The following is a 25,955-nucleotide window of genomic DNA, read 5'->3' as shown; positions in this document are numbered from 1 at the left end:
AAATTGCGTGCTACCTGCAGGTAAATGTGAACAAGCTTGTTCGGCACAACGGATGTTTAATACTTCAAATTCATATATACACGGACACTCAGCGGTAAAAGCAAAATTCGAATCATAAAAATAATTCTTTTATTTTCTGGATTCGTGGTTATGCTAGAAGGTCAACGCGAAGCTGGCCAAAGTATGTCAAAATACCACAATGCTATGCCGCAATGAGCAGAAGAACCGAAACTGATTCGTAAGAGTAAGTATTGTAATAATTATCTAGAGCACTCTGACGGTTGTCTTTTTTTACAATGTTTATGCCTTCATTCAATGAAAAATAAGAAGACAAGTAGGAAATGTTATGTCAGTACAGATACGCTACTGACACTACTGGTTTGGAGGGTGGTTATTATGCGCTTCCGCCACTTCCGCTTCCGTAGTGTGACGCTGTCAACGCCGTCCGCTAGTCAATGTACGCGCAGCGGGCATCATGTCAAATTATGGTCAAAACCAGGATTATTATTATGACTGGAATAACCCACCGCCAGTTCAGCAAGGCTACGTTTACGACACAAGTTCTCAACATGACTTCGGAGCTCAGCAGCAGTTTGCGACCTTCGATTACACAGCACCCGGCGGGGGAGTGAACGCAGGCTACGGCGACCCATCGAGCTACGTGGGATCAGGGTCGCCATACACCGGTAGCATCTTGACGCCAGATTCCAGCTTGGGCCCCTACGGAACGGATGACGACTTCGAGAATGAACCGCCTTTGCTAGAAGAGCTGGGCATTAACTTCGACCACATACTGCAGAAGACGGTAGCAGTGCTGAACCCTATGAAGGACCCAGACGCGGCCATACTGCAAGAGTCTGATCTGGCAGGACCTTTAGTCTTTTGTCTGGCGTTTGGAGGATTCCTGCTACTCACGGGCAAGGTGCACTTCGGCTACATCTATGGAATAGGTGTGCTCGGATGCTTGGCCATGTACTCGCTGCTGAACTTGATGAGTGCATCCGGCATTTCGGTCGGCTGCACTGTCAGTGTGCTTGGCTACTGCTTGCTCCCCATGGTTCTACTGTCGGGCTTGTCTATCCTGTTCTCGCTGAAAGGCAGCCTGGGTACCGCCGTCGCGCTCGCAGTCGTCGTTTGGTGCGCGCTGTCTGCGTCCAAGCTGTTCGTTACAGCGCTGAGCATGGTGCATCAGCAACCGCTCGTCCTCTACCCCTGCGCCCTTGTGTACGGAGTATTTGCGCTGCTCACCATATTCTAGCACCTCTCACCCAGTCTCGTGCGTGCCTGAGTGAATAAAACGCCTGCGCGCTTCCATCACGGGCCTTAACCTGGCTTTTACCAACTGTCAGAGAAGTTTGTTGCGCTGAATGGCATTTGTTTTGAATATCATCGCACATAACATGTTCCGCCACGTTCACCGTGTCCGATGTTTGTCTTAGCGTTGCTTGGAATAATATTCCAAGGAACTGTGGCGATGAGGGGCTGTTTTGTGTGTAGATATCTACCAACAATAGAGCATCGAAAGCGAAGCTGCAAGGTTAAGCCCGGGATGTGCGTCGAGCGCAGTCACTGTTGAGCATGTACCATTTTCTTCTGGCATGTCTAATGGATTTTCATTTGACCTTTGCTCTGGCCATTGCAAAAAGTTACGAAAGTTTTCTGTATGCTCCAGAGCTGTAGCTAAAGATAGCGTTACAGTATGTGCTACCTGTGGTAGCATATAGTGTAACTCTGTCTAGAGATGGGCAGCCGCACCCCACAGCAACTCTTACCTTCACAGTGGCCTTGAACCTTTTAGCAAAGTCGCCTATCCAATGTGAGCATACCTTCTTGCCTAGTCTTAACAGTTGACTGCTGGAGACTGTTACAGAGGAAACGTTTTGCATGAAACTGTTTGCAACAGTTGTGATTTTCTTAGGCCTGGTACTATTTCGTTAAAATCTTGGGGAAGCAACATTATGTGGTTTGTTCATGCATTTGATGAGTGTGCACTTGCAGAAGGAACTATGATTGCCATTACTGGCCATGCTTACTATGTGTTGCAAGAAAGTACAGTCTTGTAATCCCTCGCATAGCTTGTGTTAAATTTGAGCAAGGAAGACCTACTGTCTAAAGCGCAATGATTTTTGTGAACATAAATATCCAGCTGCGCGTCGCCCATTCACTTAATCCTCTTGTTACTGAGGGCAATGTGGGGTCATCAATGCTGTACTGCTCCCTTCAGAAAAGAGCCAAACTTGTCAACATGCCCATGATATTAGTCCACATCTTTACCAAGGAATATCAAACCACTGACTATCACTCATTTTCTCTCCCATGTTCTAAAAAAGCTCTGTTTCCTTTTGTTATAGATTCAGTAAAACCAACTTTTGCCGTGATTAAATGTTTCTTTGAATGTTATGAAATGCACTGTTTCTGTGGGTTATACTTTCATTAAATTTCATCAGACAGATGAAAAAGTCTACTTCTTGCATTATACCTTAGAAAAACACCATGAAAGACAAGTTGAAGCTATTCATGCATATCATACGCAAGTGGCTACGACTACGCAGCAAGAGCATACATGGGCTGCTCCAGTTCTCACTATTAGGTTGTTAGCACACGTGTTCCTGCATTTTTCTTGTCAGAATGTGACCACTGTGGTTAGAACTTGAACCCACTGTGTGCTCTGCAGTGAAGTGCCACAGCTGCTGACCCACAGCAAGTGGCAACTTCCCAACATCCAATTGAGAAACATTGATGGGATGGAGTGATCAATAGTGGTCAAACAATGGATCTCTCTGGAGCCAACTTTAGCTCCAAAGACTTCTCTTGTTTAACAACTGTTCAGCTTTCCAACACATAGGTGTAGCCCCTTTACGGGCTCCCATCTGGATTAGCCACCAGAGACAACTGGACTAAGACAGCTCACAAACTTGCAGCTATGAGTGCAAAAAAGTAATGGCAGAGTATCATGGCAATGCAGCAAGGTCTTCTTCAACTGATTACACTGAGCAGCAATTTCACTCTTGTGCAACCTAACCTTTGCCATGATGCATTGCTGTAGTGAGGAATCTGCTGTTCTTTTTATTAGTGCCCTCAAAAACAAACACGGAAAAAGCATGCCAGCACAAAAAGTGCTTGCCACAAACATTTACGCTGGCTCAGGCATTAAAATGAGTAGAAAATTTCCCCCGAAAATAGTTGCTAGAGAACACAGCCCTACAAGGTGACCCAAGCCAGTTCATGTGTAGTCTTTCATATTTTGGTAAAACATGACAATTCCAGATTTTTGCACCTCAAACAAGTTTAATCAAATATGGGTTTAACCCAATCTCTCCCCAAAGTTCTTCCCTTCCATAAAACATAATAAATGCCCTACTTGTGTGAGCAAGTGGTCAAGATTTATTAACATTATTAATTATAACAAATACATGTTTCCTTTTCACTTAACACAACCCGACATGCTTAAGCAGTGTATTCAGCACCTGCCTGCCTTCAGCAAACAAATGCTTGTTGCCCCTTTAATTGTTGCGTTTAAGACCCCTCCCCCCCACTTCTCCCGCTTTAGCTAGGCAGCTCACAATGATCTCTTCCAATTAAGAAATATACAGCGCCATGAAATTTTATGTCAGAGAATTTTCAATGCATTAAAACATGACAACTGTTGTATATATTAATCTGGTAACATTTTTACTTTACCATATGTAACTTTTCAAATAGTAAACAACTTATTCTTTCTTGGGAAAAAACATTGGATGGCAGGTAAAAGGATGAACTAATCTTTGCCATCTAATCAGTTTCTGACAACTAACAAGCTCGCTTCATGAAGGATGATATAAGAAGCCAGTTTTATTCACGGCCAGCTCTACTGCACAAGAAAAGTATCCACACACTATTCATCACAGCCATGCCTGTGGGCAACTGCCAGGTGGTCCCACAGACAATAGTGGAAGATTTTCAGTTTTTGTAAAGAAGAGTATGTAAACTATGAACTCATTTACAGTGTGGTTCACTTCACCACACACAAAAATCTACATCACACACTCGACTATGAACAAAAAAGACACTCACATGGAAATTATGTTTTAATTTGCTCTGACACAGAACTTGCCAACAGCAGTAGCCGGTCAGTCTACCTAAAGACAACTACGTTGGCCAAAATACACATTTGTGCAGCGATACCAAGATGCTCCATTGTCTTTAATCTGCACACAAGTCTATCATGATCTTAAATAAGGCACATATATATATATATGATAACTCTTATCTAGTTCTTCCATGAAGCTCTCACAGACAACCAGTTTTATATGACTGCCAGTACAATGCTTGTGACCACTCTGACACAGAATTTATTAAATGCACAATTTAAAATCCAGCAGGCTTAGCTGCTCAGCATAAAAATATAAAATCATATAGCACTATACAAACAGCTCTTCCATGGAGCTCTTGCTGATAAAATAACCAGTTTATATGACTGCCACTGATAATTGTGTCCACTAGAATGTGTGCTTTTTGACACAACTTGTTTAAGAACAGTGGACAACCTAAGACCCATCTGGTTCATCTAATTGATAAACACGTAAAGTGAGACAGCACTATGCAATTAGGCTGCAAAACTAGAACGCTCCAGCTTTTCTAAAATATGCATGTAAATTAATTAGTGATCGTGAATGAGGCACACATCTAAATGGCGATTGATGTGTTGCTCCTCCATGAAGCTGCCACAGGCAGGGCATTCAACTAATCTTGACTCCCTGCGAGTGCTTACATTCGAGGTGGCACTTGTGTTCTGTGGTGCATGTAATGGTGATGTTGACATGCTCGATTCAGTAGTCTTTCCAGAGCATGTTTCTTGCTCTCTCAAGGTATTGTCCTCATTGATTATCGTGCATTCATCATCAGATTCACTGTCGGAACTGAGTAGTTCTCTTATGAATTTCATCTTGGCAGCACTCATCCTTCTATTGGTTCGTTTTGTAGGGGATGTTTTTTTACCTAAAAGCTCTTTCAGTGTTGGCTGAGTTGAACGAGACAACTTCGGTGTTGTCATCTTGACTTCTATGTCAGCTCCATCTCTGTTTCCTAAATGGCTAGAACTTGACTTTGTAGAACCATCAGTTATTGATTTATCCACCTGGCAATACTGTATCTCCCTCATGGGTGTTCCCAAGACACAGCTGGATACTGGTAATAAACTTCTATCTTTTGAGGCGAAATTGCCCCTTTCTGGAATTTGAGATGTGGAGGAATGACTACCTAGCATGTGGCCTCTGCCACTGAAGGCAACCAGCTGGTTTGATTGGGACTCGACTACTGGTTGAGACAGGGTGTGCACATTGCTAGGTAGCCTTTTCACGATGCCAGGAAAGCTTGAGACGTGTGGTTTTGACAGCTTGGGACGTGCACCTTGGTGAACATGTGTAGCAGGTACAGAAGTTGCAGTTGCCTTGACACTGTGCTGTGGTACAAATAGAGTCCTGATGTCTGTGCCGTCTGCCATTTTGGATTTCTTCGCTGCTGCACAAAGGATGCAAAAATATGTTCAAGAGACCTGTGTACACAAAGTAAGACTATTTACTTAAGGAGTACTAACACAAAATTTTTATTTCTTCTGTTTGACTGATTCGGTAGCTGCCAACTTCGCAATGACGGTACAAGGCCTCAGTGATGCTGCAGGAATGTTGACCAAAACTCCCAACACGTCAGGAAAATAGGGGTTTATGGTCATGTGCTATCACTGATGCGTGGGTTGGTGCAGTGGTCGAAAGCTGCAGTGACAGTCTTGCCAAGTGCTTTATATGGCGGTATAATCGGAGATACAAGCTGAGAAGGGTGCTGCGTGTTCTCTAGAGGTGCGACAGCTATATTAGGATACAACTTAAAAAAAAAAGAAAAATACAGCAGTTGGCAACCAAGGCACGTGGACCGCACCAGGTCGTGTTACTCCACCGGCCAACCACAGAAGCAAACAAAATCATCGTCATGCGACCTTTTCAAAATGCCGCAGTACTTGATACCTCCGGAGAATCTGCAGCCTTTTCACCGGCGGAAGCGATGAGGTGTGCAACAGACATGGACAAAGTGTACGGAGTCTGAGCATTTCACTCTTCAAAAGTCCGTGGTACAGTTCAGTTCACTGCTGAGCTCTTTTACTCATGAAACTTCACTGCCAACTGAAGTGAAACTTGACAATAAATAGTTGCCGTTTTATTTCAGTTCAATAAAGAATTAGGCTTTCATCGTTCCACTATGATAGACGAGTGAAAACGCATAAAATTATGCGCTTATATCATTTTTGTAGTTACTACCTTATTTAGGCAACAGGGAAAGTTTGAAGCACGAACTAGTATTTGCAGCCTCACGGAGTAACAGTGGCTGGCGGTTATGAGGGCTTGGGCAGGGCTTCACTGCAGACTTAAATTGTATCCAACTACAGGACCTGTGTCAAATGCAGACTAATCTAGAATAAATGAGGAACGAATAGCTGATGTGGCACACCCAGCTCTTGGCAGCACGGCCATCATGTGGCTTGCGATCACTGTACTTGACCCACTAGACTGACTGACTTGGGCATCAGTGATTTGTGATACCTCCAAATTTTGTGATTTAAAAAGCATGCTCATCAATACCCCTTCTGCCAAGGAGCCGCACTGCTTTTGGTACATGTTCTTGACTGGTAACGAGCATAATGAATGATTTGCTGCATGTACGAAGTATTCTGGCAGCATACAATCAAAGGACAAAATCAGCAGCTATCTAATCAAGTAAAAAAAACCTACACAAAATTTCTGTGTCAGTGACACTTGGATGACACTCAGATTTGTCAATGATCATTAATCGGTGGCTATACCCTGTTTCAGTAGTTTCTCTCAGTATTGTGGAAGCTACGAGCGTCCTCAAACAATTAGGAGGGTGAACACAGCATAAATATGTCCTTCCATGTCTTTGCTAGCAGCGACCACTGCAGCACAAGTGATGGCAGCATCTACGAACACTGTGCAACTGCAGAGCAAGATCAGCTGTTGTATAGTAGCAGCAAATAATTTGCTCCAACACCGAAAAGGCGTGCGTCTTCGAGATACTTTGACATATTGAGGAGACTGAGGAAGTGCAGCATTCAGAAGCACTCAGCCAGCATGCAACACCACACGAGATGGTCGCCCCATCTCTCGATCCCTCTTGTAACATCCACTTGTACAGAATGCACTCGCTGACATTTGCAAGTGCTACCATTCTCTTGATTACAGTTTGTGCTTCCACCTTTGCCGCACTCCTTCTACACTAACCCAAGTACGTTCAATGTCAGCTACTTCATTCCTTTCACGTACAAGAGCCGCTTGGAACAATACAGCACAGGCAAGTCTGCAGGCACCATTTACGCAGGAGACAAAGCACTACCAAGAAGGGAGCCCTCTGTAGCAAGTGTCAAAGAAATTAAGTTTTTGTACCTTTTAAATGACAATTAATGTCTATACAAAGTGTTGTATTGATTTCTTTTGTCCTTTGCACATTATCACTCAGATAAGTGTAGAACTCTATTTTCAGTATCAGAGAGCTTCAATAAATAATTAAGAAAAGAAGCAAGATCACACAAAACAGTGCAGCTGCAACCTGCAGAGAAGCTTCCAAGTAAGCAGCTGCCGACAAGACCACAGATGAACGGTTTCGGAACTATAGCACCACATATCACTGTGAAATAATCTGCACTTGGAGCCTCATAGCTTTGGTTCTGCTGTGAGGGACTTCTGAAACAGAGTATAGGCATGAAGGAACAGCCCAGTAACTATATCATAATGCATTTATGTCAAAGCTAAAACAAGGGCCATGGGCTATCATGCCATAGTGTAGGACAGCCCACGTGCACCTTTTTTTTTTTTTTTTGCCATCTGAATCCACTGCAACCATGGGCCAAGCAAATGACCTGACACTCGGTAAAGGGACAACATGTCACTGAGGGGTTCAACCATCCATCAATACGAAACAAGATGTATGACTTGCTAACCATTTCTGTCAGGTAAAACACCGTCTTTCCTCTTGCTTTTTGGAGCTTTCGGCTCAGGCTCACGTATCTTTATAAAGGTGCCACCGCAGGTGCGCTGGTGGTCAGCCCACCATAGGTCCTTGTCAGATGGTGGCCGGTTCATGGCCCGCTTCACGATACCAAAGTAGGGCCTTCGATGCTGGCATGGGCCATTACAGCGCCACCAGTGATTACGATAGCTCGCCACCTCCCCATGAAAGTTGTGGTACACCTGGCCAGAAAGGAGCCAACACAAAATGGGTGAATACATTTTGGCAGCATTTCTGCTACAAGAGGTTGTTACAAACACCAGCACTTTGGACCACATTGTGTCTCTTTCTACAGTCTCTGTTAACTCCTCCGATTCTGGACAGACGTTATTGTATCAGAAGAGACTAGTAAGATAATGCTAGCGACTTAAAGTGTGGACTGTATGTTCATTACAAAATTTAGCCATCCCAAAACTAGGAATATGTGGTATCCTTGAGAGTATCTGTAAAATGTGGCTCTGCGCAAAGTGGAGGTGCAAAACCTGTTACAATGCATTATGAAATTGTATCTTATTGCTAAGAGTCTGAAATCTTTAATGAGAGGCTCACAAACTGGCTCACCGTTATATGTGCTCCACTTGCTTTGTTAATACGTTCCATATGCTTATGAAATTCAGGTCCGTGAGCATCATGATCCTGCACATACATAGCGAATAAAAAATGCTCTTACATTCATCCTAAAAGGGCTGTTACAAACACAATACTGTTACTCATATTTGTTGCACCGATGCATAATAAACTGCTAGTAAAAGATTGACAAACTTGAACTACAGAATAATTGGTCCATGCCACTTCAAGCTTACTTCAATGACCGACTGGAGCACACACAAGTTATGTCCTTATGGAGGTGCAATCTTCACACAAACTACAGTAGCATAACATTGTAGGTTGCCAATGAGTATGCATTAGGACAGAATTCACAATCTTGCATCCAATAGACAGAGTGAGTGAGTGAGTGAAAACTTTTGAGTCTTTCAAGAGTTTTGCGGTTACGAGGTTTCAGTTGTCTTCATCTTTTTGGCGCTGGCGACTTGAGACTTCTCTTCAGCAAGGGTGGGCCCCTATTCCAAGGCTCCACTGAGTCGTGCTGCATCGCTCGCGTGCTGCACTAGGGCCCTTTGGGCCAATACACAGAACAACGTTTTCAAGCAGGAGACAGGCACAACGCCATACGGCAATGCGACTCTGCAAGACAGTGAGTGCACTTGATATTCGAACACAAAGAGAAGGAAATTTTATTTGTAATATCATGCAGGTACAGCGATCCAACAAATACCTAATGCATTTTTTCTTACTTGTGTTTAAACCACAGCTAAGGTGTTCTTTCTTACAAGCCAAAGTAATAACTATCATATCTAGGCCCCTCACATTTTTGCAGAAAGGTTACGTGGCTAACTGGACATAACAGGAATTTTTTTTTTTTCAATGATCATTTCACTAATTACAAAAATATGCTAATTGACGTCTTAATGACTAACTTTAGGCCACATGTCGCAATTGAAAACTTGAAGCAGAGCAATAGTGAAGTCATGTCTGCTTACAGAAGTCCTAAGACTAGCAGCACTTTTGAGATATGTGACTTTAAAATATGCTATGAAATACACATTGGGGATCCTTTGGGCCCCCTGTCTCTGGTTACATGCAATTTGAATCATTTGTCTTGGTGAAGTGCCATTTTTGTCTTATTTGGGCTGGTGTATACAGTAGACCCTCGTTTTTGTGGCTTCAACAAGCTCAGGTTTACACTCCTTGAGTTCGGCCTGGGTCAGCAGCTTCTTCAGACGAAGCATTTTGGCAGGAAGTCACCAGGAAGCACGCTCAGCGAGAATCATTGCAGCACAAGACACCGGCATGTTGGACAATGTGCTTTGTCATTTTTCTATTGTGTAGTGGCTACAAGAAACCAAAACATTATCGAGCTGGTGAGGTACACTGGAATACGATGCTGCCAGAACGAAATGTGACACTCACTTCACGGCCCCTGCAGCAGGGAGCAGTGGTGCATTTGGGTTATTGCCTATTAAAAGTGTGTAGTACACTTCCAACAGTGTTGAAGATGCCCATCGCAATAAGGTTGGTAGAGATAGCTGTAAAAGGAACACGCGAAGGCCTGCAAGATCTGCAGGAGCCAGAAGAGGAAACCGAGTGCCTGCCAGCTTCATTTGACATGGGCGGGCAAGTACTGTGGAGAACCTGCTACGGTGGACACCTACTGCTCTCGATCATGCATGCCTCGCTCCTCTGCTTGTTCACATGGGATCTAGCGGCCAGAAAATGTATCATACGATTGTGCAGGTATATGCACGCGACCTTTGACTGTGCAACGCTGTCACAAAAGGCTGTGATGTTCGAATTCAGTTTGGAGCTTTCTGCCTACACGCCAGCATTCTCTAGTCTGTCCAGTCAGTGCAAAAACAAACTTCGCGAAAGCGTTCGCGCTAGTTACTGGTGTGTTGACCATGGACCCAATCTCAGCTCCTGACCACCAGTCTAGCCCATCATGTCATGCCCAATCACAGAGGTGGTTTACTGGTCCAAACATATTGGAAGCCACCTTGCCGCGTTGACCTATCGGCCGCCACCATGTTGACTGGCAGCCGATTTTTGTCACGGCTGTGTGAAGCAGCTACGCTAACCAGCGGGACTTTGTCCATACCCAATGGCGAAAGTTGCTGTTTGGTGCAGAGTTGGCCAAAATCTTGGTAGTGGCAGTATGTCACTCTTAAAGCCGTGAAATTACCTTGCCAACAAAAGTGCAGGATAGGCAACAAATTTAACCGCGGAAAAATTGTTGATGGCCACCATGTCGATGACATTGTGTGCGTTATGTCCGAAAAATCGAGCAAGACACCATACAGTGTCCAAAACTTCGATCACCGTTTTACATTTGTCATAGAGTGCAGGGTCTAGGTTGGTGCCAGCACGATTGCTCGCTGTGATCTCAAAAGCGACACTGTCCCTTTGTCAAGCAACCCGCATATGGCAGGTGGAAGGTATTGAAAAGAGACAACTGCCCATAGAAGAAACAGCAGTATGATGCACGCTTAATTAGAGAGGCTCACTCGGTCCACTTCAGAGCTAACGCATCCGCTGGTCCACGCCATGCCACTTTTAATCGATGGCATGGCGAAATGGTGCTTGAGGACTTGGTTCCATTTTCAATAGCCCGAGCAACCTTTTTGAGACAGGGTGGGCACCGATTTCTCTTATTTCCCTCAAATGTAGCAGGATGTAGCAGGGTTCGCCTCTCAGTGCTGTTCGACACAAGGGTGATTCCACGAGAGATCAAACCATGCATGTCCGCTTTATATTTTTGTTTTGTCTGTTTTTTTTTATGTCATATAGGAACATTCAAACTCCACGGAACCAAAAATTTGATTCCTGAAAAGCGTTCCCAGCAAGCCAAAAAAATACTTGAAGGTGGCAGCGCGAGCGTCCTTCTATTGCTTACCCCAATAATTTCCGATTTCACGGCCGAATTAAATGCAAACTAAAGCATTGTGTTGAAAAAATTTTCTGCTAATTTTCATACGCTTCTCAGAAAATTAGTTCCATGCATTTTCTTATGCTGTCCGCAAACGAAAAAAAATTTAAAAATTCCAAACACGGCCTAGATCAGAAAAATTTTGCAACCATGATGCGTCTTGGTGCATTTTCTATTTCACACAGAAACTTCAAAGAAGTGTCAAACATAGAACATTCTTTTTGCAACATTTATGCAAAATATTATCTTCCTACATGAAACACAAGAAAACAAGTCAAATAAAGAAGTTTTTACAAAAAAGCTCACTTAAAAAAAATTTAAGAAAACTCGGGTTCCAATTTCAGAAAAAATTTTAGATGGAAGTCCGCTTATGTCGGGCAAAACGTGGGTGTTTCGCCCTCATTGTATCGCCCATATGTTTCCTCATTTGCTTTATTAACAAAATATAACGGGCCAAAGTGGCCCCTGTTGAGCTTGCTAGCTTCAGTACCTTTGCTGGTTGTCAATCAGTTTGCATTGTACACAAATCTAGTTCTAAATTCTTTGCTGCTTCAGAACTTTGCTCTGGCAGCTTGTTTTCAACAAAATTTTACTGTCAGATTTTATCTGTGTCTAGCGTGTGCGGGGGTGGGTGGCTGCCACCTTCTAAAGTGCTAGCACATACTGAGTTTGCAGCCTACAACCTCTGTGGGCATCGCACTTACGCCTCCATTATTGGCTTGTGAACAGCATATGAGACATCGCGAGTGCATGTTGTGGCTGACTTTGCCAAAACCTGCCTTGTGCACACAGCAAATCACCTGTAAGTGGCACCAAGGCAGGCTAATGCGTAAGCGACGGAGTGCTTCCATAATCAGCAGGTGCGCCATTATGGAGGTGCTACTTTACTGCCTGCTCCCCATCCCCCAAATGCAATGGATACTGGAACCTTCTTTGGCACCACCATGTGCGACTCGCACTGTGCCTTTGTAAAAACTTATACAAGTCATTTCCCGAGCTGTTTATTTCATTTCCCGTTATCACATGTTTTCCTTATCGCTAACAGCTAACGTCTTCCTGTCTTACCACGACCTTCACCTCTGCGTTTCAGCTGTCCGAAAAGTGCAATGCGGCATTACTGAGCCAAAGGATGCCGAAGTTGCCTAATTTATGATGTTTTGTCAGCACCTCGCTGACACTCTTTCCCACACTGAGAACATCAGAAGTCACTGGTGGCGCCAGACGGACAATGTCCTTCGATAACGAGCACATGTCCTCCAATAACGAGCACACGTTTTCACAGAGAAAAGTTTTAGGCAGTCTTGTTCATAAAACTTCAAACCGTGAGAAATTCTGGAGGCTCAGTCACAACAGCAGTGCAGAAAAAGTGACAGAACTAGTGCGGTGCTGTTCAGTATAAACGTTTCGACTTGGTCTAGTTGTTCATTACACACAATGCATGTGGCTCATAGCTTGGTCCGAGTATTCTGTGCCGATTATTTACACGTTCACAAAAAGGTTGCTAAGAAAAAAATTTTAGTTGCGTAAACATTTTGGATGTTGCCTCCTTGCGAAAGCTACTGCCAGAGGGCAAGGATACTCGCGACACCGACGAGGTCTGCCAGCACTGCTTATGCGCCTCAAGGAAATCCTGTTTTCATCTAGTGACACCTGCGATGAAGCAGATGAGGCATTGCTTCAGGAAGAAGCAAATGACGAATTGAACAGGTACGTTCACCTTTCTTCTGATGTTTCACCATTGAAGCCACCATATTCCATTCACAAACACAGCAGACAATATTATCGAAAGAGAAAACGGGCCGAGATTGAAAGCATTGTGGAGCTGAAGATATGCTCAACGTTGAGTGCTGCATACGGAAGCTTCAGAACACCTGAATTGTCTGTGACAGAATGTTGTGCATGTGCTGGCTAGTTAAATAGCTTTAAGCAAGCGTACGAGACTTCAAGGTCCTATCGAGAGCAGCTCCGTCTCTGAACCATCACGCCATCAAAAGTTGAACACAAATGCGTTCAAGAGGCAATCCCAGCTGTCACAACGTACATGCTTAGAAAGGCCCAAAATTGGCACGAGAAGCACGGAATGTGGTCAGATTTCGATCCATACACGAGGTCAAGGTTAAGCACATTGGATGTACAAGCTGCGCTTGACTACTTCACCAAGGACGAACTTGGGTGCTCCCGGCAGAGCGCAAACAAGAAGGACATTGTGTCAGTCATCACGAACGGCCAGACAGAGTATGTCTCAAAACGGTTTATGACATGTTCTATCCGTGAGACGTTCCAGACGTTCAAAGCAGCTCACCCCGAAAGTGCCATCGCCCTGTCAAAGTTTTACAGCCTGCGTCCAAAATGGGTGCTGCTCGCACCACAACAAGAGGTTTGCATTTGCATTTATTGCGCTAATGCCAACTTTTGCGTCTCTGCGCTTGAGAACGTAACTGGCATGGAAATCTCACTGGAAGGCATGCAAGCATTGTGCCTTTGCTGCTCTCCTACCACAGATGGTATGTTAGGTGAATGCGAATGCTGCCCATGGAGTGAAAGCCTCACTTTGGCCAGTCTGGGAATGGTTGACGAGGACGAGGTCACATTTGCTATTTGGGAAAGCGGTGACTTAATCAAGAAGACGTTGTCTCCGACCCTTTTTGTGAAAGAATGAATGAATGAATGTGTGGTTCTTATTGGCGCAAGGGCCAGGTATGGCCAAAGAGCGCCATGCAAGTGTTAGTGATTTCGCAATGGACTGATGGGCTCTATGAAGTTGATGTGACGTGGCTGTAAAGGGGCCTAAAATAAAGTCACTGTAAAGTGCGTAAAATGTACGTGTAATAAGATTATGGCGATGACAAATGACGTGTACTATGAGCATTAAGGTGCATTGCAACATGATACGATATGAAAAAATGCATAAATTTCTAAAATTTACTAGAGCACCATGGCCTCGTTAGAGCGCTTGCGACACAAGGGCCTGGAGGCAGTGCTATATAAAACACCTATCACAGCGGCATCCTTTGGAAAGAGGATGCGCTACGAATTTATTGGGCTCATAACATGTAGGACAACCTCATTAAAAAAATTGAGGACTACTTTGGTGTTGAAAAATGGTTCCTTACCAAGAAACATAGCTGGGTGAAGAGGTATGCAATAACGATATGCAAGAGGAAAATGTTCCTTTCAGATTCGGCTTTGCGACACTCCAAGAGGACGTGGAGGATGGTCAGCCTCTCAACACATCGACCACAGGTTGGCGGTTCATTTCCAGTAAGCAGAAAATTGTGTGTACCAAATGTGTGCCCTATTCTGAGGCGGCAGAATAGGACATCTGTTCGCCGTGATTTTGTTGGGGAGGGCCAAAAACCTAACTGTGGCTTTATAATGTGCAGTTTATTGTTTATTTCTGCGTTCCACATGCGCAACACGACACCACGACAACACTGGCAACCAGTGTTGTCGTAGTTCCTTACGCAAGAAAGGCTTCAGATCTGTGAAAGGGACAGCAGCTGTAGGAAAAGTGTTTAGTGATGCGAGTGATGTGGCCATTTTATCAGCCAGTACATTACCCTCGATACCTCTATGGCCAGGCACCCAGCATATTACTACGTGTATATGTGACATGTAAATACTGCATAAGAGGGAGTAAAGTTCAATAAAAACAGGATTTTTAAGCTTTTGTAATGAAATTAACGCTTTTACGAGACTTAGCGAGTCTGTGTATACAATTGCTTTGTCGAGTTTTTTAATTTCTGTATATGTCTTACTGCAGACAGTACTGCATAGGCTTCTGCAGTGAAGATACTTGTTTGCGGGTTCAATAAGTCAGATTTAGAAAGAGGGACCAACAGCAGCATGTGATTTTGACGCGTCTGTGTAGAATTCGGAGCAGCCGCACTTCGATTGAAGTTCACGGAAACGCATAGCATTTCGATGTCAGGTGCATGTTTTGTGACCTCTACAAAGGATACGTCACAGTCTATCACCTGCCACTCCCAGGGCGGTAATAGCTTAGTTGGAGGCATTAGTCGATGTTCGAGAACAGGGACATCCATTTCCATGCTAAGTTCTCTTGCACGCAGTGAGAAAGGAAGTCTGATGGAGGGTTTATTATGAAAAAGTGTTTGACACGTCAAGTCGTTAACAGTTTTGAAACACGGATGTTCTTTATTGGAGCGCACACTGAGAAAATAGGTAAAGCTGATGCACGTTCTCTGAAAATGTAGTGACCACTCGTCTGACTCTGCATATAGACTTTCCACCGGGCTTGTTCTAAATGCGCCAGTGGACAGGCGATAAACGGAGTCTAACATTTTTAGCGCACTCGGTGCAGCAGAGTGATACACTATGGCACCATAATCTAACCGTGATCTAACTAGGCTGCTGTAAAGATTCAACAGACACCTCCTGTCGCTACCCCATGTAGTGTGGGATAGAACTGGTGTAGGATAGTTCATGGTTTTTAGACATTTTACTTTAAGACATTTTATGTGTGAAATGAATTTAAGCATGGAGTCAAGGATAACACCTAGAAATTTGTGCTCTTTGTTAACAGGAATTTGTTGTCCACCCAGTTCTACACAGGGATCAGGTACCAGGCCTCTCTTTCTTGTGAAGAGAACACAAGAACTTTTGTGCGGGTTGATTTTAAATCCGTTTTGGTCTGCCCACTTGGACACCTTGTTTAAGCCCTGCTGTACCTGTCTTTCACACACTGTAAGGTTGCAGGATTTGAAACCTATCTGTATATCGTCTATGTAGACGGAATAAAATATGGCTGGGGGCAGTGAAGAACGAAGTGTATTCATCTTAACAATAAAGAGAGTGCAGCTGAGCACGCCTCCCTGGGGTACACCAGTTTCCTGCGTAAAAGGACGTGACAGTGCATTACCGACTTTTACTCGGAAGGTACGATTTGACAAATAGCTTTCAATTGTGTTCAGCATATTTCCACGGATGCCAATTTCCGACAGGTCTCGCAAGATCCCGTAACGCCATGCCGTGTCATACGCTTTCTCCATGTCGAGGATTATTGATAGGAAAAACTGTTTATGTATAAATGCATCGCGGATATTTCCTTCAATGCGCACAAGATGATCGGTTGTCGACCGCCCTTCTAGGAAGCCACACTGATAAGGATCGAGCATATTGTTGAGCTCAAGGAAATGTATAAGTCTGCGATTTATCATTTTTTCAAAAAGCTTACACAGACAATTTGTTAGAGCTATCAGACGGTAACTTGCCGCCAAGGAAGGGTCTTTTCCGAGCTTCAGAACAGGAACTACGATCGCTTCCTTCCATGTGGATGGGACGTATCCCGCAGTCCAAATTGTGTTAAAAAGTGCGAGTAGTGTGATTTGTGTGTCAGTTTCTGATCATGTCATACATGACCCTGTCAGGTCCCGGCGCAGAGCTTTTGCATGTGTTCAAGGCAGCTCTCAACTCGGCAATACTAAAAGGTCGGTTATATGGTTCATTCTGTCTGCATTTTCTTATGATTGGTTTACGTTTCTCTATTTCTCTATGTTTAAGGAAGGATTGGGAATTATGGATTGAGCTTGACACACGCTCAAAGTGCTCCCCTAGGGTGTCTGCCTGCTCTTCTAACGTATTTCCTTGATCATTCACCAAAGGCAACGGATTTATTTGCTGCCCTTTTAGCTTCCTTACGCCATTCCAAACTTTCGCCTCCTGTGTGTAAGGACTGATACCTGAGAGGAACCTCAGCCAGCTTTCTCTCTTCGCCTGACGCCGTATGCGCCTTCCCTGTGACTTTATGTGTTTAAATTCAATAAGATTTTCTGCATTTGGCAACCTACGCAATATTCCCCATGCCTTATTCTGCCTCTTTCGGGCACTTCTACATTCATCATTCCACCAGGGAATACGTCTTTTAGGTGAACCACCATTTGTTTGCGGAATAAACTTTTCTGCAGCATCAATAATAAAAGCGGTAAAATATGCAACAGCTTCATCAATACTAAAATTGTTTATAAAACCGAGTGGTAAATGAGTAGATTCTTTAAAATGCTCCCAGTCAGTCGATGCTGATTTCCAAATGGGAAACCGGGGAGTGTTGTCATGCTGCGTTAGTGATTTTAAAGTTATAGGGAAGTGGTCACTTCCAAAAGGATTCTTGATCACATTCCATTCAAGATGAGGCAGAAGAGAAGCAGAGCCTATTGCTAGGTCTATGGATGAATATGAATTGTGTTGAAGGCTGTAATATGTTGGTTCCTTCTTATTAAATAGGCAGGCACTAGAGGTCAGAATAAAATTTTCAATAAGTCGGCCTCTTGCGTCGCAACGCGCGTCTCCCCACAACGTGTTGTGGGCGTTAAAATCACCCACAAGTACGTAGGGTTCCGGGAGTTGATTTATCAGGTTATAGAGATGGGTTTTTCGGAGGTGATAGCTTGAAGGTATATAAATGGAACAGACGGTTACCAACTTATTGAAAATAATCGCTCTAATTGACACTGCCTCGAGGGGCGTCTGTAAGGCAACCTGGCGACAAGCTACGGACTTGCATGCAAGGATTGCTACACAGCCGGACGAGGTGTTAGCCTCATCACGGTCCTTGCGGAAAATGGTGTACTGCCGGAGGAAGTTTGTGTGTTTTGATTTTAAGTGTGTTTCCTGTAAACACAGTACTTTTGGATTTTGTTTGTGGATGAGTTCTTGTACGTCATCAAGGTTTTTAAGAAGACCTCTGACGTTCCATTGAATAATTTGTGTGTCCATATTTAGAGTAAATTGGTGCTGTGTGTACGGAAACGGAAGTGATGCCTTAGTTTACAGAGCTCTTCCCAGGCCCTGTAACGGGGATGTGGCCCTTTTTGGAGCGTTCAAGAGAACCTCGCTGCCCCTTTGGCGCTTGGTGCGCCTTGGGGATAGGTGTAGTGTCCATTGCCTCTTGTGAGGAGCCGGACACGTGCTCTTGCGAGCGAGAAGTTACCAGGGAGGATCCCGCCTCGGAGGGCAAGACCCCTGCACCCACTAGCCCGGAGGTCGATGGGGCTCCCTGAGGGATTTGGCTGCGCCGGCCGTGGCCAGCGCTGGAAGGGGCCGGGGAGGTTGGGGCAGCCTCGGCTGCGCCCACCTTCGGGGTCGAAGGTCCCTTCTGCTCGGTTGGCGGAGCAGCGCTAGCTGCAACCACCGTGGGGGCAGACGGCGTAACTGCCGACTCACTGCTTGTGGGTCGGACAGCCACCGGAGGCCGTTGCGACGCTGCCCGCTGACGCGTCACATCGGCAAAGGTTTTCTTGGGCAGGTATGAAACCCGCCTACGTGCCTCCTTGAAACTTATGTTTTCCTTGACTTTGATTGTAACAATTTCCTTTTCTTTTTTTCCAGGATGGGCACGACTGCGAGTACGCAGCGTGCTCCCCATCACAATTTACACAGTGGAGAGCGTTTCCGCAAGCTTCAGTGGTGTGTTCGTGGGCACTGCATTTCGCACATGTTTGGCGGCCCCGGCAGCTCTGCGAACTGTGACCGAAGCGCTAGCATTTGAAACATCGGAGTGGATTGGGCACGTAAGGCCTGACACGCAGCTTTATGTACCCGGCCTCGATTGATTCGGGCAGGACACTTGAATTGAAGGTGAGAATTAGGTGTTTGGTCGCAATTTCTTTACCATCGCGCCTCATCTTTATTCTTTTCACATTAACAACATTTTGCTCATTGAAGCCCTCTAGGAGCTCTGCCTCTGTCAGCTGAAGCAGGTCATCATCTGAGACAACGCCGCATGTAGTGTTCATAGTGCGGTGTGGAGTCACTGTCACTTGAAAGTCCCCAAAAGACAGTAGATTGGGTAACTTTTCGTATTGTTTCAGATCACAGAGCTCCAAAAGGAGATCTCCACTTGCCATCCTTGATGCCTTGTAACCTGGACCAAGAGCCTCAGTTAAAGACTTCGAAACTAGACATGGGGAGATTGTACGTACTTGTTTATCTGACTTTTCCGAATGAATGACGTGAAATCGTGGGAAGTTGGGTTTTGTCGTCCAAAAAACTGAAGTAGATCTTCGGTGCGCCTTCTTTTCTGAGGGCGATCTGGGAGGGGAGGGAAGGAACTAGCCATAGAATAATGTAATTTTCGGCAATAACGCCAGCCACCCACCGTGGAGCCCTACAAGGGGACGTTACAGGGACTGTAAAAACAGGTCCTGCAAACGCCAGCTGTACGTTATCACTATAACCAAATATGAGATAACCTAGGTTGGTTATTCACACAAGGTTAACCCTTGCTGCCTGGAAAAATTGGAAGTAAACGGAAGCTAGGAGAAGACAGGAAAGATGAAAAGTAAGAGAAAGACGAAGATTGGAGGGAGAGAGAGAGAAGCAGGAAAAGGCAACTACCGATTTCCCCCGGGTGGGTCAGTCCGGGGGTGCCGTCTACGTGAAGCAGAGGCCAAAGAGGTGTGTTGCCTACGCCAAGGGGCCTTAAAGGTCCAAACACCCGGCATCGGCTCAACCCCCAGGATCCCCCTTTCCCCGGACACGGCTAAGCCGCGCACGGCTACACGCGGGAGGGGCCAACCCCCATGTGCTCGGATACGTGGTGTCGCAACACACCAAACGCCTGCTGACGCAGACGCTCAGCAAATGGGTGACCAAATTGATTCCTCATGAATACATACGCTGCACTCAAGCCGCGGCTGTTCATGAGGCAAAGAAGTGCGAGCAGCGCAGAAGCATTGTTCTGCATTTTGATTTAGCAGAAAACTGGACTTTGTTTCTCTCAAATGAAACACGATCGTACCATTGGCACGAGAAACAAATCTCAATTTTTACCTGTGTCGCCATGACAAGGAAAGCAGCATACAGCTTTGTTGTCCTAAACGCCCACATGCATCACTACAAAGCGCACGCCTGCTACGCCCTAGGTAGAATGCACGAAGTGTTAGATGAAAAAGCACCCACCTACTGTAATGTAACCTACATCAGTGAGGGTGCAGCGAGCCATTTTAAAAATAGGTACCAAATGTATACACTTCAAGTATACGTCTGTGAGGTGGATATTTTCCGCTACCAGATATGGGAAAAATGCCTGTGACAGTGTGGGTGGACTCCTTAAGCACCAAGCTTCCCTGCACAGCCCTAGGTCTGAAAGCACTGCCTCCATTCAGCAAGCACATGAGAGGGTCTGCCCACTTAGCGGCAACCTCAAGAATGTGGCCCTACTTCATGTGCCTGCTGTAGCCATTGAGGAGCATAGTCAGCAGAAGTCAGTGAAGTGGAAGTCAGTGCCGCATGTACCGGGAATTCAGTCATGGCATGCTTGAATCTGTGCCCGCGATCAGTGAAGCGGACATGCGCTGTCCATTTCGAAAACTGCCGCTAGCCAGCTAATGGTGATTAAACCACTTTAAATACTAACTGCAAAGAACATGCAATAAATTTATTCAAGCACCACAAGTAATGTCGAGTTTGCAGAAAAGCAGAAAACACATTCACGATAAAAAACACCCAGATAAACCCTCCCTGATTTGTGGCAACCGTTGCCTTTTCTTTTGAAAGAGAGTAGATGTTAACAAGCCACATTAACAAACCGGAACGAGTCATCGTGGTGTTAAAGCCAGCACACTCAACATGGGCCACTTTGGCCCATTATATTTAGTGAATACAGCAAATGAGGAAACATATTATCGCATCCACCATGCTTACAATTTTTTAACGCTGTATTTGATCAACACACATTTACCATCGCATATAAACTTGGCATATTGTTCCCCTTATGTTCACAAAATTTTACCTCAGTTGTAGTTGTAATTATGTCAGCGCGGCCGTCTAAGTTTTACACTGCTCGTAAAACAGACTAACAACACTATGGACCACTATGGAAAATGCGCATTTAACCCACCTATTTGGAACATTGCCTACACATTGGCCACACCATGTCCCTAATTTTCCCCCCATATCTAAACAAGATGCCTTGTTTAGGTCACCGTGGACACCGGAGAAACAAACTACGAATCTCGTATGATGCACAAGAACACATGGAAAAATGGGGATTTAGTAATTATCTGCAACACTTCCATTTAAAGCAGAAAAGTGAACATATCACAACGCATTGCGTTTAAAATTATCTCTATTTTCACGGAATGTCAACAGTCTCTCGTGCTGTTGTTTTAAGAGTCTGGGAAACATTTAGATTAGCGGCAGTATGGCACTGTGGAACGTTTCAATGAGTAACTTTCTACAAAGGCTACAATGAACCTACAAAGAATAAACATATGTCGCTCGTCACTCAGAACACTGCTTTGTACTGCGAATAAATATAAACACGGTGCCCCGCATATTCTACCTAGGATACCGGGGGAAAACAACTAAATGCCGTGTATAACACGGCGGAATTGGGAGAAAGTGACTATCGGTAACTGTTTTCAGAGCCCATAAGCAACCTACACAGTGCAAGTTTTCGGTACACGTCACCAAAAAGTCGCCATAATTTTTCAAAATATGGAATATCAGCAATTTTTTTTCTCCTGCCAGGAAACAAGTAATAGTGTGACTCTTATGTAAAAACAGCCTGAAAATGAAATCGTCAAAGTCAGAAGTGACACATTCCTTTAGAAAAAACTCAAGTCAGTGTTCTATTGGCATTAAAATTGCTCTGCGTGTTCGACCAAGGTCATTTTCACTAGCATATCTACGATAAGCCATGATTGCACAGTGATATTAGACAGTTGTACCTGTAAGAAGTTTGATTAGATTGTCGATGGTGTCAATATACTGCGACTGCAACGCTACGTAGGCTACCTCTAGAGAGAGATTAAATAGTTCCAGCATTTGATAAACCAACGATTTCATGCCGTAAGGCACGCCAGTCATTGGGTGTGGCTGATTGTAATACCATCTCCAGACGTCCCCCTCGCTCGCAGGTTAAATGTACCAAGCTGATTGTGTTTTTGAATACGGAAATAGCAGTCCCAAAAACCGGGGCATGATGCAAGTTGCACAAGCTGACATTTGTTAGGGCGGTAACTGCCCAGCATCAGGCGTTCTCCGCAATGCGAGTGTGTATGGCCAATCCCGTGCGTCGTCCACTACAGGGAGTCCCGAGAAGGCACAAAAGACAATCCTCGCCATCCAAGCAGTGGATGTGTAGTAAATAAAAGCATTACTTATGCGCTCACTCTATTAAGAAAAAAAATTTTGCTTCGGTTGTAGTTTTTTTCCGACTTTCCAGCGTGCAGCCGAAAGTGCTCGCTTCCAAAGGTGGGGTGGGGTGGGGGGTGGGGGGGCAAATGACATACTTTGCCCAGCACGTCTGGTACACAGCACAAGAACCCTGCCTCATTAACCTCTTCAGAGCTTTTGACGATCTCAACTTCTCACTAGCGATCAACATTTTTTGGCTTATGACAAGCTGGTCTTGTGTATTTCACCACTTTCTGAATGACTTTTGACGAGCTAAGGCCGCCAAAGGGCATTTTTTCATTTACTACATAGATGACAATGGCGGTTTTGTTTTCGTAGCTTCTATTTGAATTTTTTTCACACTAGATGGCAGCAGGGATTCCGTGTGAGCTGAGTTCGCCCTCTTGCTATATTTTCCTGAACTTTCAAACAAGCATGGCATCATCCGTGCAGTAGATTGCAATCCGTCTGATGATGACAGCGAAAGTGACAAGGATGTTGACTTTGTGTTTCATTCTTCAAGCACAGAAGACAGTGGCTACACTTTAGACATCAGTGAGTCTGAAGACCAAGAAAGTGGTGATGAGAGAGCCCCGCAACTGCCGTGAATAGTGTTGCATAGACCTTACCAATGTGCAGGCGATACCTCCACATTTCGAATTCAAAGGTTCACCGGGACTGACTTTCGCAGTAAGCTCTCCCCCACAGCCACTAGAGCTTTTTGACGCTTACTTCACCAATCAACTCAATGATGATATTGTAGCTGAGACAAACCGTTGTCAATCTCAGTTTTCGAAGTCCAGGAAGTTGGGCAAGCATTCCCATTTCCAAAAATGGCTTCCAGTTACATGTGACGAATTGTATGTCTGTTTTGGACTCTTGATACTTCAGGGCATTGTAGGGAAGCCAAACAAAAGGCTGTACTGGTCAAAAAACCACCTGACTGAAACTCCAGTACGTACTTGGAGAAACAATGCCTGGGAAGCAGTTCCAGCTCGTTATGAGAATTCTGCACTTCGTTGACAGAAGCAACATCCAGAACTTGGAAGGACACCCTCAACCTCGGCTCCAGGCAATCCGGTCACTGTACCAGCATCTTGTGAACAAATACCGCACCCTGTATGAGCCTGAGCACAACGTCAGGGTTGATGAGAGCTTGTTACTTTTCAAAGAATGGCCCAGTTGGAAGCAGTTCAAGTTTTTAAAGAGAGCAAGAGATGGCCTCAAATCTTTCTTACTCTGTGAGTCGCAAAGCAGCTATATTTGAAACTCGGTAATATATACGGAAGAGACAGAGACTTGCCAAGATTTCGTCATAGCCAACGGAAGGTAATGACTTGTATTGAAGTCTACGGAACCTCTCCTGGACAAAGGCTACTGTATTGCTACAGACAACTCTTATGCATGCCCCGACCTTAATATCTATGGAATGGCAAGGGTAATGCGTAAAGGCCTTCCCCCTGGTTTTGTCAAGAACAACCTCAAGAAAGACAAAATGCTTGCCTCAAAGGGGCAAATGTTTCGGCAATACAATGGAGAGACAAAAAGCTGGTCATTGTTTTGTTGACTGTACACAGTGCGAAAATAGTGCCATTCTTCAACAAAATGGGAAAACAGACAATGAAGCCTGATGTAATCATGGACACAACCATACGATGGGCGAAGCCAACAGGGCAGACTGGATGTTGTCCAGCTACTTGGTGGCCCGCAAACAAACAAAAAAGTTTAATACAAGAAGATATTTTAACACTTGCTGGATAAAGTGACATATAATTTGTTTGTCTTTTAACAGAAATAGGAGGTAGAGAATCACAACTGAAATACCACCTGCAACTATGTGACGAAATTACCAACAAGTATTCGGAAAATGCCAGCGCCAAGAAAAAAAGGGTGGCCACGATGTCCTTTGAACGTGAAGGGGCTCACTGAGCATCACTTCCCATCATTTATCCCTCCTACAGAGGAGAAAGAATCGACGTGCCATTGTGTCATCAGTTACCTCAAAAGAGACAGCAACGGAAAGAACATTTGCAAAGAAACAAGGATCTGGTATAGATGGTGCAAGAAACTCCTGCGCTGAGTGCTGTGTTTTGAGCAGTACCACACCATTGGTACTAATTTAGTGCAGTACTGCTGCTCAAGAACCTGTTTTTTCATGGATTTCAAGGAGTGCAGTTCTCAATTTATAATAACAAATAATTACTTTTGCCATACGTTTTTAGAGTTAGTTTTGCATATTTTAATCAAGTTACCGAAACGTTTTGCGCCATAAAAAGATTGAGTCAATATGGTACCATTAGTTCGAAGAAAGTGAGCCCTTAGGAGTTAAAATGCTCTAACTGGCAGATCAACCATTTTCTTGAGTATCATCATGCTCTGTCTACAGGATTATGAACAGCCAGAACATCTTGACAAGGGCAATGTGTGTTGTGCAGGCACAAATCTGTGCAAATAAAATGTGACAGCTTGCTTAAAAAAATTAAATTTTTTACCGTGTCAAAAATATGACCACCACGCACAGTCAGAGTATCGACTTGGGCGAGTTGGTTATGTATTGCGAAATAGCTCTTGCACAGATAGACATGGACATAGAAAAGAGGGGTAGAGGACACACAAAGTGCTTCGTGTGTCCTGAACCCTCCTTTCTATGTCCATGTGTGTCAGTGCAAAAAACTATTTTGCACCACATACTACAAGAGAATGACAAAGCGAATACATTTTGTCAACAGAGCATTTGCTGGGCAGCTTGAGCTTACTAATGATATTTTTTAACAGCATTGTTCGGAAGGCAACTAAATAAAGGTAAATTTAGAAGCCAAGGCTAATATTTGAATATGTCTTATTTTTGCAGAAGCCTTTAGCTAGCTCAACAATATTGCTGATTTGCCATTTAAAGGGACAGTACTGAACATGTTAGCCTAAACCTCAACAACTCATTAGACTACAATTATTGAAGCATCTAGGTGATGTTGCCGGAGGAATCTGTGGCAAATTTTGATTGGACAAAGACATGTCTTAAGATTCCCTTATTGGTGAACTCCATTCCATAAATGGCTTAAATATTTTCAGATCCACTACCACCACAAGAATGCAGAAATTTGTTTGTCACAATACACAGCAGTTGGACTTGAAACATCCCACGAACAAAGTGATTCCTTCCCACTAATGTAACATGGAGCACACAGATTATCGCACCCAGGCACATTTTTTATTTACATCATGGTGCAGGCCTTGTGGCACAAGCAGGAAAGGCAAGGTACACTGGTAAATATGCATACAA

At 44.4% G+C, this 25,955-nt stretch overlaps 2 protein-coding genes and 1 pseudogene across 2 annotated transcripts in view; 2 read left to right on the top strand and 1 right to left on the bottom strand.

The window, feature by feature from the left end:
- Positions 1-413: 413 nt before the first annotated feature.
- On the top strand, positions 414-2,459 carry Yip1d1 (Yip1 domain-containing 1). The gene has a single exon (XM_050195275.2). It carries the CDS (start codon positions 476-478, stop codon positions 1,256-1,258), a length of 783 nt encoding a protein of 260 aa, XP_050051232.1. The 5' UTR covers positions 414-475; the 3' UTR covers positions 1,259-2,459.
- Positions 2,460-3,806: 1,347 nt separating this feature from the next.
- Positions 3,807-25,955, bottom strand: part of mh (DNA-dependent metalloprotease SPRTN) — a 37,202-nt gene continuing 15,053 nt past the window's right edge. The window contains exons 5-7 of the mRNA XM_050195260.3: positions 8,614-8,688; positions 7,985-8,234; positions 3,807-5,499 (exon numbers count right to left, since the gene is read on the bottom strand). Coding sequence (XP_050051217.1) covers positions 4,640-5,499; positions 7,985-8,234; positions 8,614-8,688 — 1,185 coding nt within the window. The 3' untranslated portion in view covers positions 3,807-4,639. The remainder of the gene's footprint in view (positions 5,500-7,984; positions 8,235-8,613; positions 8,689-25,955) is intronic.
- LOC140215464 (uncharacterized) lies at positions 10,109-25,540 on the top strand (annotated as a pseudogene).

This window comes from Dermacentor andersoni, chromosome 1 (genome assembly GCF_023375885.2).
Source record: "Dermacentor andersoni chromosome 1, qqDerAnde1_hic_scaffold, whole genome shotgun sequence".
Classification (NCBI taxonomy): domain Eukaryota; kingdom Metazoa; phylum Arthropoda; class Arachnida; order Ixodida; family Ixodidae; genus Dermacentor; species Dermacentor andersoni.
The sequence above is the reverse complement of the archived record's forward strand: the minus strand, read 5'-3'. Positions and strand labels throughout refer to the sequence as shown.

Bases quoted from the DNA above. Each gene is read 5' to 3' on its own strand.
- Yip1d1 (XM_050195275.2), top strand. From the start codon at position 476: ATGTCAAATTATGGTCAAAACCAGGATTATTATTATGACTGGAATAAC.